This window comes from Myotis yumanensis, unplaced genomic scaffold, assembly GCF_028538775.1.
Source record: "Myotis yumanensis isolate MYYU_CA2020_CCGP unplaced genomic scaffold, mMyoYum1.0.hap1 SCAF_18, whole genome shotgun sequence".
In the NCBI taxonomy this organism is placed as follows: Eukaryota; Metazoa; Chordata; class Mammalia; order Chiroptera; family Vespertilionidae; genus Myotis; species Myotis yumanensis.
Genome location: NW_027223769.1, coordinates 23,139,126 through 23,153,031, shown reverse-complemented (window position 1 = coordinate 23,153,031; position 13,906 = coordinate 23,139,126). Strand labels below are relative to the sequence as shown.

The window sequence follows — 13,906 nt, the reverse complement described above, 5'->3', positions numbered from 1 at the left end:
AATGGTGTTGGGAAAATTGGACAGATACATGCAAAAAAATGAAACTAGACCACCAACTTACACCCTACACAAAAATAAACTAAAAATGGATAAAGGACTTAAACATAAGATGGGAAACCATAAAAATATTAGAGGAATCCACAGGCAGCAAAATCTCAGACATATGCCAAAGCAATATCTTTACCAATACAGCTCCCGGGGCAATGGAAACTAAAGAGAAAATAAGCAAATGGGACTACATCAAAATAAAAAGCTTCTGCACAGCAAAAGAAACCATCAACAAAACAACAAGAAAGCCCACTGCATGGGAGAACATATTTGCCAATGTTATCTCCAATAAGGGTTTAATCTCCAACATTTACAGGGAACTCATACAACTTAACAAAAGGAAGATAAACAACCCAATAAAAAAATGGGCAACAGACCTAATAGATACTTTTCAAAAGAGGACATTTCAGAAAGCCGAGACATATGAAAACATGCTCAAAGTCACTAATCACCTGAGAGATGCAAATCAAAACAACACCGAGGTACCATCTCACACCTGTCTGAATGGCTATCATCAACAAATGAACAAATGACAAGTGCTGGTGAGGATTCGGAGAAAAAGGAACCCTCGTGCACTGCTGGTGGGAATGCAGACTGGTGCAGCCACTGTGGAGGACAGTATGGAATTTCCTCAAAAAAACTAAAAATGGAACTCCCATTTGACCCAGTGATTCCACTTCTAGGATTATATCCCAAGAAACTAGAAACACCAATCAGAAAGGATATATGCACCCATATGTTCATAGCAGCACAATTCACCATAGCTAAGATTTGGAAATAGCCTAAGTGCCCATCAGTAGATGAGTGGATTAAAAAACTGTGGTACATCTACACAATGGAATACTATGCTGCTGTAAAAAAAGAAAAAGAAGGAATTCTTACCATTTGCAACAGCATGGATGAAACTGGAGAGCATTATGCTAAGTGAAATAAGCCAGTCAGAGAAAGATAAATATCACATGACCTCACCCATTTGTGGAAGATAATGAACAACATAAACTGGTGAACAAAAACAGATCCAGAGACAGAGAAGCATTGATCAGACCATCAAACCTCAGAGGGAAGGTAGGGGAGGGTGAGGGTAAGGGGGAGAGATCAACCAAAGGACTTGTATGCATGCATATAAGCCTAACCAATGGACACAGACACCAGGGGGGTGAGGGCATGATTGGGGAGGTGGGGGGGCAATGGGGCGATAAGGACACATATGTAATGCCTTAATCAATAAAGAAAAATAAAGAAATATAAAAGGCATGAAATTCACTAATTTTAAGTGTACAATTTGTTTTTAGTAAACTTACCAAATTGTGCAACTATCACCATAATCTAGTTAGAACATTTTATCACCTGGATAATATCCCTGTGCCTGTTTACAGTGACAGCCTCAGCAGCATCCACACATTTTCTGACACACCGTGTTATTTTCATTCAGGTCAAAATACCAATTTACTTCCTGATCGATTCTTTGGCCCACAGGTTATTTAGAAGTATGCTATTTATTTTCCAAATATCTTTGCTACTGACTTCTAATTTAATTTCATCGTAAACAAAGAACATAGTTGTGTGAATTGAATCTTTTCAAATGTATTGAGACTTGTTTTATGGCTTAGCGTATTGTCTAAGTTGATAAATGTCCATGGGCACTTGAAAAGCCAAGTACACTTTGACAGTTGTTGGGTGGAGCGTTCTATAAGTACCACTTAGTACAAATTGGCTAATAGTATTATTAAAGTCACCTGTGTGCTCGGTGACTTTCTGTCTACTTCTATCAAATATTGAAAGATGGGTACTGAAATCGCTGGCTGTTATTTTAGATTAATCTGTCTTTTCACACAGTTCTATTACTTTGGCTTCTTTTATTTTGAAACTCTTGTTATGTACATAAATGTTTCAGATTATTACACTTTATTAATTGAACTCTTTTAACATGAAACAAACCTTTTTACAGTCAGTAATATTCTTTGCCTTGAAATCTACTTTATTTGATTTTGATACTGCCATTTCAGTTTTTTAAAAAAATTCATAGTAGCATGGTATAGCATTTCCATCCTTTTTCTCAACTATTTTTGTCTTTGAGTTTCTTGTGGGTGAAATACAGTTGGATCCTTTTTTTTGTTGTTGTTTTTAACCCAACCAGACCTTTTGGAGGCATTTAGATAATTTACTTTTAATATGATCATTGGTATGGTTAGGTTTATGTCTTCCTATAGATTCGCCGTTACATCATTAAGTGTACATCTTTATCTATAGTAATGTTTCTTGCCTTAAAGTCTACTAAGTCTGATTTTAGTTAGCTACACTAATTAATTACTCATATTTTTACTTACAATCTTTTGATGTGCTAATATTTAAAATGTGTCTTTTGTTAGTGGCATAAAGTTGTTACATTTTAATCCATAGTCTCATTTTTCATCTCCAAGGCTAATAAATAACTGCAGAATATATTTAAAATTTTTAATCCATTCTAACTATCTTGGTCTTTTAATTGTAGAATCTAGTCCACTTACATTTAGTGTAATTACTAATATATTTATATTTATACCTACTGTATTACTTGTTTTTTGTTCCTTTTTCTCTTATTTCTTGTCTTCTTTTGGATTATTTAAAAAATGTTGCCCTAGTCTGTTTGGCTTAGTGGATAGAGCGTTGGCCTGCAGACTGAAGGGTCTCGAGTTTGATTCCAGTCAAGGGCACATGCCTGGGTTGTGGGCTCGATCCCCAATGGGGGGGGGGGGGGGTGCAGGAGGCAGCCGATCAATGATTCTCATCATTGATGTTTCTCTCTCCTTTTTCTCTCTCCTTCATTTAAAAAGACATTTCTATATCTTTGTACAGATAACATTTATTTTTGTTTAACCACTACCCTTTCTAGTACTCTTCATGTATTTCCATATTTTCAACTAGGATAATTTCTCCTTTCCCTGGATTTTTGTTTAGGATTCTTTTTTTAAAAAAATATATTTTATTGATTTTTTACAGAGAGGAAGGGAGAGAGATAGAGAGCTAGAAACATCAATGAGAGAGAAACATCGATCAGCTGCCTCCTGCACACCTCCTACTGGGGATGTGCCTGCAACCCAGGTACATGCCCTTGACCGGATCGAACCCGGGACCCCTCAGTCCGAAGGCCGACGCTCTATCCACTGAGCCAAACCGGTTTCGGCTGTTTAGGATTCTTTTTGTACAAGACTGATGGTGACAAATTCTTTCAGCTCTTATCTGAAAACACCTTTATTTTAAAGGCTATTTTCTTTTTTTAAATGTTATTTTTATTTTTTTAAAAATATATTTTATTGCTTTTTTACAGAGAGGAAGGGAGAGAGACAGAGAGTCAGAAACATCGATGAGAGAGAAACATCAACCAGCTGCCTCCTGCACATCTCCACTGGGGATGTGCCCGCAACCAAGGCACATGCCCCTGACCGGAATCGAACCTGGGACTCCTCAGTCCGCAGGCCGATGCTCTATCCACCGAGCCAAACCGGTTTCAGCTAAAGGCTATTTTCATTAGGTAAAAAAATTCTACATTGGCAGCTTTTTCACACCACAATATGTCTTTTCATCGTCTTCTGGCTTCCATCATTTCTTTTTTTAAAAAAATATTTTTATTGATTTTAGAGAGGAAGGGAGAAGGATGGAGAGATAGAAACATCAATGATGAGAGAGAATCATTGATGGCTGCCTCCTGCACGCCCCCCACCGGGGATCGAGCGTGCAACCCAGGCATGTGCCCTTGGCTGGAATCAAACCTGGGACCCTTCAGTCCACAGGCTGACGCTCTATCCACTGAGCCAAACCAGCTAGGGCCTTCCATCATTTCTGATGGGAAATCAAACAAACATCAGTCTTAGTTTAACACAGTACAATGATCAAAATCAGGAAATGAACCATAAAATATTATTTAATCTACAAATCTTATTCAAATTTCACCAATTCTCCCACCAATATTCTTTAGAGCAAGAGTTTTTAAAAATTTCTGGTCCAGGATCCAGTCCGTGATCACACACTGCGTTTAGTTATCACGTCTCTTTAAGTTTCCTTCCATCTGGAAGTTTCATAGTCTTTATCTTTCATGATGGAATGCAGGCCAGTTATTTTATAGAATGTCCCTCAGTTTGGGCTTGTCCGGTGTTTCCTCATGATTAGATTCAGGCTATGCATGTTTGACAGGATTACCACAAAAGGGATGTTGTGTCCTTAATGTATTCTAGCACAGGGCACATGATGTCTATTTGTCCCATTCTATACGGTTAAGCTGAGCCAGCCAGGTTTTTCCGTAAGTTACTATTTTCTTTCTCTCTATATATAGATAACTAATTTGGGGGGAGGTGCTTTGAGAATGAGTACCCTGTTCTCATCACACACACACACACACCCCAAAACGTTTACTGAGTTTTTATTGCCTATTGATGCTTTTCACCTGAGCAGTTATTACTATGGTGGTTGTCAAATGGTCCCCAGGGTTTGGTTCTTTAGGGCTTTCAACTGAAATCCTGGTGTATCCACTAGGGAGTCTCCTTTTGAGCAGTCTTGAGCTCTGATCTTTATCTTCTTGGCACTGATTCTGCAAAATTCTGGCCTGCTTTACAGAAGTTCGGGTTTAGCTTTGTAGGTTTGCATCTTGTAATATTTCAGACTTCAGTAAATGGAGGGAGACCTGAACCTATTTTTAAGGTCCCAGAAGCCTTCAATTTTGTCACTCTAGGCTGCAAGACTTTAAAAAACTGTTAATTTCTCTTGTTCCACCTGAAGTCTTGTGCCTGGGGAAAACCTGGATCCTCGGCCTCCTGCCAGAACTGGCAAATGCAAGTGGCTGCAGATTGTCATCTTGCCTCTCCATGGTTCTCTCCTCTCTGCAGTCTTTTCTTTTTAAAAAAATCTTTATTGTTGAAAGTATTACATAGGTCCTCCCCCGCCCCCATTACCCTGTTCCAGCCCACTCCCATTCTCCCCACCCCCAGGCCCTCACCACCCCACTGTGTCCAGGGCTTATGTATATATGCATAAAGTTCATTGGTTTCTCTCTTCCCACCCAGCCTCCCCTGCCTTCCCTCTGAGGTTCAACAGTCTGTTCATGCTTCTATGTCTCTGGGTCTATTTTTGACCATCAGTTTATTTGGTTCATTAGTTTCCACATATAAGTGAGACCACGTGATACTTATCTTTCTCTGACTGGCTTATCTCATTCTGTATAATACTCTCCAGGTCCTTCCATGCTGTGGCAAATAGTAAGAGTTCTTTGTTTTTATTGTCGCATAGTAAATGTACCACAGTTTTCTAATCCACTCGTCTGCTGATGGGCACTTAGGCTGTTTCCAAGTCTTAGCTATTGTAAACTGTGCTGCTATGAACATAGGGGCACAGGTATCCTTTCTGATGAGTGTTTCGGGTTTCTTAGGATATATTCCTAGAAGTGGGACCACTGGGTCAAATGGCAGTTCCATATTTAATTTTTTAAGGAAGCTCCATAGTTTTCCACAGTAGCTGCACCAGCCTCTCTATAATCTTCACTTCCTTGGGTTACTGTTGCTTCTGCAACTCCCTTAAGCCATAAAAATCACCAGTTTCACTAGCTTTTCTAGTTGTTCTCACGGGGAGAATCTTTCAGCTACAAAATACTCCATCCTACCAGAAATGCAAGTCCTACACTTTCATTTTTGGGGGCGGCATAGTATTGCGTGTTATGGGTGTCTCACTTTAAAATTTAACCTCTGCTCTATTTATAGTTGTTTAGTTTCTCATTACTATAAAGATTATTATAACACCCTTGTAGGCATGCCAATATACCGGAGTTCTACTATTTTTACAGGTTAATATGAAAATAGAATTGCTAGATCAGAGGGTACGATGAATTACAATTTTCACAGGTATTGCCAAGTGGCTCTCTAGAAAGCCCTCACATTTGTCTGAGCTGAGAGTAAATGACTCATAAATGACCATGAGTAATTTCGAATGGTCACTATTCTCTCTGCCCCTTCAGGTGCCTCCGGCCTCAGCCTTCTGTGATGAGTGGACGAGGTAACCCGCAGATCTGGTGTGTGGTGCAGGGCAGTGCTGCCTGGACCATGTCTTGTCTTGGTACCAGCAATGGATGGGTCGGTTTCTGGCCGAGTCAGCGAGAAAGGGCTCCCCCGACTATGGTTTGGGTGTGAACCCTGCTTCTTGGCATAGACCCGGCCCAGAATGCCACATACATTACTGTGGGCAATGCCAGCCCTGCTGATGAGGGCACCTACTACTGTGCCATGTTTTCAGGCCTGTGTATCTTTGGGAAGGCACCCATCTGCTCTATCAGGGAGTCTGAGGGCCCCTGCTGTGTAGGACGGCAATGGAGCAGGTGGCAGTGGCTTGGGAAGAAAGGTGGAGATGGTGGAGCCCCTTGGAGGAAGCTTTGGTTGGTGGTGATGCAGAAGAGGAGGGCTCTGACGAGTGGACGGCTGGCAGGGCGGGAGCTCAAGCATCTTCTACCAGAAAAACCAAACATGCAACATTTGGGTGGGCGATGATCCTGAGGCGGCTGAGGCTTCGGCTGGCAGCATGTTCCCTATCATCGCTGAGCATCTCTTTGAGGGGCTGAGTGCAGCTGGGCCAGGTGCGCCACTTCTCCCTTGTGGGGCCTGGGACAGAGAGCTTAAACCCTGCATCTCAATTCCCGCACTTACAGCAAAGCAGGCGGCTTCTCTAGGACACTGAAGAGCACCAGGTACTAGGCTGCTCCCATTCGGGGCTGATGGCTGCCCAGAGCTCCTTACATAGAGGACTATCTGCAGCTGGGATTCCTTCCACTCTTCACCTTCTCCCGGCCTCCACTCATACCCAGGCCCACCACCTCCTCGGTGACAGCTGCCGAGATGGATTGGAAGTTCTAAGAAGAAACCTTGTGTCCCGGGTTACCCATTCCTTTCTCACAGAACATCCCGTTACTCGAATCCTAGTATGGCCATTACGGCTTTAAGACATCTTTGCTACCGTGCAAATTCATTAAGCTATTACTTTGAAAACACCCAGATGCAAATCAGCTTTGCTGAATGAAGAGGTCAAAGAAAAGGCCCAGCAAGGATGGCACAGCGGTCAGACCCCAGAACTGGGCAGGGCACAGGAAGCAAGTGCGGCCCAGCTCTGGACCTCACCTGGAAGGTGGCCACTAGACCAGGTGGCATCCATGTGCCGTATCTGTAAGGAGAGGGGCCAGGCAGGTGCCTTTCCCAGGAAGGAGCCTCAGGCTATGGCTTAAACACATCATTAGGATGAATAATTCTGGACACATCGGCCTGAGAGTCACAAAAACCCGGATCTGACTTCCATCTCTCCTCTAAGCGTCCCATGGTCTTCCTCTGCTTGACTGAACCATGAATACTAAGAGCCTAACAGCAAGGTCTGTGAGCATCAGTGACAAGTTCACAGTTGGTGCTCATGGCTCCATGGGCTTCTACAGGCGGAGCAGGTGGTTGGAGAGTCTTCCCAATCACCACAGAGAAGATTTAACAAGTAAAAACCTGCAAACTCTTTATTAAATTCTCCCATTTCATCTGTACAGAAAAAAAAATGCACATTATGTTCAGAATCTCAGTAACATCTCAAAATTACACAGCAAGAACATGTAAAAACAAGGAACTGCAGGGATTTTATACATAGAAAGGAAAACCATTTACAAAAGAGGCTTGTTCATTTTACTTTTCTTTCTTTCTTAAAAAAAAAGGTAAAGGCCTAAGATCTCACACAGCATGTGCTGCACAGTCTGCTTTCCTGCTCGGACTGACCTGGGAGCACTGTTGGGAGGAGCCACTCTGTCCAGGGCACTGCAGTCTGACCTCAACCCCCCAGCATGTCTGCATAGGGCCTGCTGGGCTCTGGGTCCAGGTGTCAATTCTACGTTGGGGGAAGGCAAAAACAGAATATAGAGGCACTATCTGAATTTTCTCCTTGCCCAGGGAGAGTTCTCTACTGCACGTATCCCAACATCCCTACCTGTGCGACACAATGGATTTTGGGAAGGGGGAAGGGGAGGAAACCACCGTCAGGATCCTGTCACCACCAGCCCGAGCAGAACATCCACCTGGGTCTCCAGTGACCTCACTAGATGGCTTGGGGGAACCGGTCACTGGAGAGTCATGACTTATCTGCTGACGTGGTTGCCCTAAAATGTGATTCTTGATTGCCTAGTGGAGAGGAGGAGGACGACGAGCAGTGCAGTTAGAGGAGCAGCCAATCAGACAAACGAGAGAACTTCTGCTCTGGCCCAGGGCCTGGGGAGTCAGAGACCAATGCGGAGGAGTGTCCTGGAAAGCCAGGGCACTGGGGTGGTGCATTTCACAAAACTACTTTGGTGCTGCACAAATGGTGGGAAATATAAAAGGGATCCTTGAGGTTTTTCAAATTTACAAGAACCTGAAATACAAATAAACATCATTTAAAAGCCATATTATTTTTGTTCTATGGCCAAAATTTTGGTTGAACGTGTCAGACTGGGCTGGCTTGCTTCCAGGGGTACCTATTCTAGCTTCCTTCTCCACATCTGCTTGCTTAGTGTGAGTTATATGTGAGGGAGAGGAAGAAATGGGAAGTGAAGGCCTTGGAGGTCAGCTAAGAAAGGAGCCCAGGAAGCAATCTACCCTCCCTGGTGAATCGCTGAGGTGGGGACTTGGGGCTAGAAGTAGTACCACAGCCTGGGGGCAGGGAGGATGGGAGACAATTCCGGAAGTCACACTCATATGAGGGACTCTTTTCTTGGGAGAAAGTAGGGAAGTCAGCACACAGCTGACACAGCTGTAAATGGACGCTACAACCTGACTGTGAGGCCAGAACATCCACCCTCTATCCTGTGACCTCGGGAAATGGGAAGAGATGGGATCTCAGGAATGTTCTGTCACCTCCTCCAGGAAAGCAGCTCTCCCCCCGCCAGCAGCACTGCTGTCCCCCAGAAAAGTGCAGGATGGAGATCCCTGAAGGCTGGCAATGAGGTCAACATCTGCTCACTGAACACTAGAGCTCCCCTGGCTTCTAAGGATGCACAGGCTCCGAACGAGCTGACTGGACCCACAGAACTGGGGCTGGGAGTGCTGGCAGACGCATCTGGGGAAGGCAGGGATCTGGAGCCTTTGCGAGGACACCCATCTCGGCGCACCTTGCTAGCAGCTTCTCTTGGGACAGCAGGAATAGTGGAGGGCCAGGGGGGCACCAGGTGGTCTCCTCCTGGAGCCACCCTCTGCGGGAGACGCTCCAGTAGAGGGCATTTGTCTTGTTCTTGACATTTTGCCCAGATTTCTGATTTCCGCCTGTACGCAGTGCCTCCAGCCCAGGAGGCTGCCCTCCTGGTGCTTCTGGAACATCGTGGAGCACACCAGGTATGAGTCCCTGAGACACTGGAGCGAGCTAGTAAGGCAGGGGAGTTACCTGGCTACTGTCATTTCAACAATTGCCAGGAGCCTTGGCCTTGGCCAAACCCCCACCTGCTGCTTATGTTATTGTTCGGGGGCTGGACATCAGAAGAGATAAATGCCAAGGTCTGTCATCAGCTCCTCCGCTAGGGCCATGGTTCCTCCTTGGCTAATTCTAGGCTAGGTGACTTACTCTCTACTGACCGGAGGCTGGCAACCAGAGGTGCCTGTGTATCTGTTTTGTGACACCAAGTGCAGAGCAGCAGAGGTACAGCTGCAGGTGCAGGCGGTGCTGGGCGTGGAAATCTGCCTGGAGCCCCAAGAACCATCACATCAGACTGCTCCGGGAGGCTGGGGAAATGCTTTCTTACGAGCCACTGCGGACACAGGCAGAGTCCCCCTTCTATTCCGACCGTCTCTAAAGGCGACAAAAGTTTCAAGAATCAAACTCCTCAAACTTCCAGATCTGCTGCAGACAATGAAGGAGATCGCCCCAGCTCAGAAAGAACAGAAATCTCGAGGCATTAAATTATGGAGATGTTTGACATGTATAGGGAGGGAGACTGCAGAGATGAGAATGGTACCAGCCCCTCCAAATGGTGAACATCAATCCAATCCTGTAAACAACACCAGACACGTCAGGGGGCCTGCATTTAGAGGACATCCCACTTCTCGATCCCAAGCCTCAGCAACCTCCACCACCCAAGCGGGAACACCTGGGGAAATGGTTGGGACCAGCTCAGTTTGGTCCAACAGTGGAGGTGGTAGGGGTGTTGCTCAGACTCCCAGAGTTTCAAGTTTTATGAGACGGAAGAGTCTCAGTTGCTGAGCATCAGGAAGACCTAAGAGCAGGACTGAGGGAGCCAAGTCGCTGAGTGGCTCCCTCGGTGACTTGTCAGCCCAAGCAGGGGCAACACACAGCTGGCTTCTGGAACCCACTGCCTCCAGGAAAGGTTGCAAGGAGAAATGAAAGAAAAAGACCACAGTATCAAATACACGCCAGTCAGGTCAGAGCAGGAGCAACGTGGACCAACTCACCCATAAACTGACCCACTCCGTACTGAACACATCTCAGGGGAGACGAATGTGAAGGTCCACGGCACACATGGACGGTGGCCAAGGGGGCGGGGGGAAGGGCGCCATGGTCTATGCAGACAGTTTTAGGCACATGATTTATAACACTTTGTGGACGTCTAACAGGTTAATAAAATATATATTATATAAATATATCTCCTACTGTACACGCCGCCCTCTAGGCAGCCACTGTGACTCCATGCCCCAAGTCAAGCCAGCAGTGCTGGGTAGAACCATGATGCCTGCGTCCTCCCTCTGTACGCTCCAACCTGTCACCTCCACACCGCGGGGTGAGGGAGGGTGGCCAGGAATATTGCTCCCATTAAGCTCAGATTCTGAAAAGACTGACGAATCCCCAAAGTACAACATTTAGCCAATGCCTTCTACCGTGGGTGTATGCAGCAAACGGAGAGAAAGGAAAAGAATGGAGAAAGCCTCCATCTTTTAATGTGAGAACGTTCCACCCCCCTGCATGTAGAGGCATAAAGGAGCTGTCTAGGAAGGTGGCTCAGAGCCTGCAAAAAGGTCAGGCTGGACTGCAGTCACACCTGAGACCATGCTACATCTTTCTAAGCCATTGTCCTGACCTGCAACGTTGCCTGAAAAATAAAGCAAAGTGAATCAAGCCCTGGCTCCTCCTTCCTCCCCCAGCCCCTCCCTCACATGTGCTGCTTCCCAGCACCTGCTGCCCAGCAGGGCGATCCCCAGGCAGCCGAGCCCTGCACTAGCCTGGAAGAGGGACGGCACTGGGATTCTGCTGCCTGGGGTCCCGGGTCCCGCCTCTCAGTGCAGATCAGCATCACAGAGTTTTGATCTTCTCCCCAATCCATTTGCCTCTGGCCTAGGGAGGCTCCGGCTTTACTTCACTGAGGTGAGGAGATCGTAGGAATACATATGGCCATGGGGGTCTTGACCAGCAGTCGCTCTTTAGGGTGGAAACTGGAAGGCATCACTGTTTCAGCAGAAGAAAACAGGATCCGAAGTTGGCTGGTTAGTGGTTTCCCACCACTTGGTGAAGTCCATGGCCCTGACATGGCCCAAAGGTGCTTTTGAGAAATGAGCAAGACATCCCAGCTGTAGCATATTGGGTGGAGTGTTTCCCCTTTAACGTCCTGTCTTCATTATACACAGTCACACAGAAGAAAGAACCCACTGCCCAAATCAAGCTTGGAGGAGGTGTGCTACTATATACATTTTTTCCTTTCTTTAAAAACTTATTTCCTTTTTTTGTGTGTGTGTGGTTTTTTTTGTGTTTTTTTTTTGTTTTTTTTTAAGAAATCATTTGAGTTGCAGGTCAGATGAGTTGGTTCTGGAAGTACCTGTGGTTCCATTGGTATGAGAGAGACTTGTCTACAGGTAAACCTAAGTCTGCCAACAATGGCGATAACCAAGTGGCCAGCGGCTGATGCTGCACAGATGGTCGGAAGGAGGGACACCATGACATGGGTGAAGTCTGAGATGGGACAATGCAGTGGTACCTGCTGCTGCTCTAACATGGGTGTTTGTTGGTGGCACCTCTGAGAAGAACGAGGTGAGTGGGTACGCTATACAGGAGGGCTGTACAAACTAGGTACTGGACAGACAGTTCCTTTGGTGGTCAAGGTGGCTCTACCTGTCCTTGAGCTCTCGTGTCACTCGTTTGGTGATACGTCCACACATCAGGCCAATCAGGAACAATATACAGATGCTCCCACTGATCACGGAGAGAATGTAGTTCTTTGATGGGGATGTCATCACCTGCATGGCGAGGTCAGAGAAGCCATCCGCGGGGGCCACCTGGAGTAACATATGACAGCATCACTCTCTGAGAGAACCGGGCTGGGGTGGTGCTAGCTCTAACTTGCCCTACCTTGATTCCTAGTTTAATTTATGTTATTTCTTTTGAGGAGCAAGGGCAAGGGACAAGAGCTACAACTCTTTTTTCTGATCATAATATTGTATGTATCTACTATGTAAGGTTAGATGGACCTGGAGATGATTATGTAAGTGAAATTAGCCAGAGTAATACCATATGATCTCACTTATATGTGGACTCTAATGAACAAAATAAACTGAAGAACAAAATAGAAACAGAGGCATGGATACATGGAACAGACTGACACCTGTCAGAGGGGAGGGGGCTGGGGAACTGGATGAAAGAAGGTGCAGTGATTAAGCAAAAAAACCCCACACAAATATATAACACACAGACACAGACAACAGTGTAATAGCCAGAGGGAAAGGGAGGTGGGAGCAGATGGAGGTGGATAGAGAGGGGATAAATGGGACAGAAAGAGACATTACTTTGGGAACAGGTGTACAACGCAGTGTGCAGGTGATGTTTCGTTAAGTTGTACACTTGAAACTTGTATGGTTTTATGAACCAATGTCACCCCAATAAATTCTATTTAAAAATAAAAATAAAGGATCTGTTAAGAACATAAAGATTAGAAAATACAGCCAAATCCAAAGAGGGGGAGTCTCATCACAGCAATCTCTAAGCCCAACAAAATAACAGCCCACTGAGGACTGGGCGACGTGCTGGGCCTTGGAAAGGGCTCAGCACGTTTGCAATCAGTTAGCCCTCACACCACCTCGCAAGTGGGTTTTATTATCCCATATTACAGATGGAGACTTGGAGGCCCAAGGACTAGGTGGTGGTTTAGTGACTTGCAAAAGGTCACAGGTTCTTATGTATTCTGATTCATTTTATTCATCATGTTTGCTGCCTTTTAGAAAACAAGTCAAATTGTGTTATATGCCAATTCTTTATCTTGACTTGTTTGCACTCACCATTATATCTTAAGCACTCCCCCACATCAAAAGTAACACGCAGCCAAACCGGTTTGGCTTAGTGGATAGAGCGTCGGCCTGCGGACTAAAAGGTCCCAGGTTGGATTCCGGTCAAGGGCATGTACCTGGGTTGCGGGCACATCCCCAGTAGGAGGTGTGCAGGAGGCAGCTGGTCGATGTTTCTCTCTCATCGATGTTTCTAACTGTTTGCCTGGGGACCCGGTACTTCCAGAACCAACTCATCTGACCTGCAACTCAAGTGATTTCTTAAAAAAAAAAAACCACACAAAAAAAACCACACACACACAAAAAATCAATAAAATATATTTAAAAAAAAAGTAACATGCAAACATGATGGACAGGGGCTGAATATACTTCCCCACTTCCCCATTGTGGGCACTGCCATGTAACCAATCTTCACCCTCAGTTTTCCTCACTGCGTTCTCAAATGCGCCTCTAGTAGCTGCTACGGCAGAATCAGAACCGGAAGGCTCCCAGGCACAAACTGTTCTTTTGAGTCTCACCTTAGCTGGGTGCCTGAAAAGGGCTGGCCCCGAGGTGTCTGGGCTGCTTCTATGCTCAGCCCATGTACACAAAACAGAGCAGGAGGCTTCAGATTAATGTAATCTGAGCGC

At 45.4% G+C, this 13,906-nt stretch overlaps 1 protein-coding gene across 1 annotated transcript in view; it reads right to left on the bottom strand.

Moving 5' to 3' along the window:
* Positions 1-7,541: 7,541 nt before the first annotated feature.
* The window catches only part of GLG1 (golgi glycoprotein 1), a 108,375-nt gene continuing 102,010 nt past the window's right edge, over positions 7,542-13,906 (bottom strand). Inside the window, exon 26 of the mRNA XM_070398267.1 lies at positions 7,542-12,275. Coding sequence (XP_070254368.1) covers positions 12,108-12,275 — 168 coding nt within the window. The 3' untranslated portion in view covers positions 7,542-12,107. The remainder of the gene's footprint in view (positions 12,276-13,906) is intronic.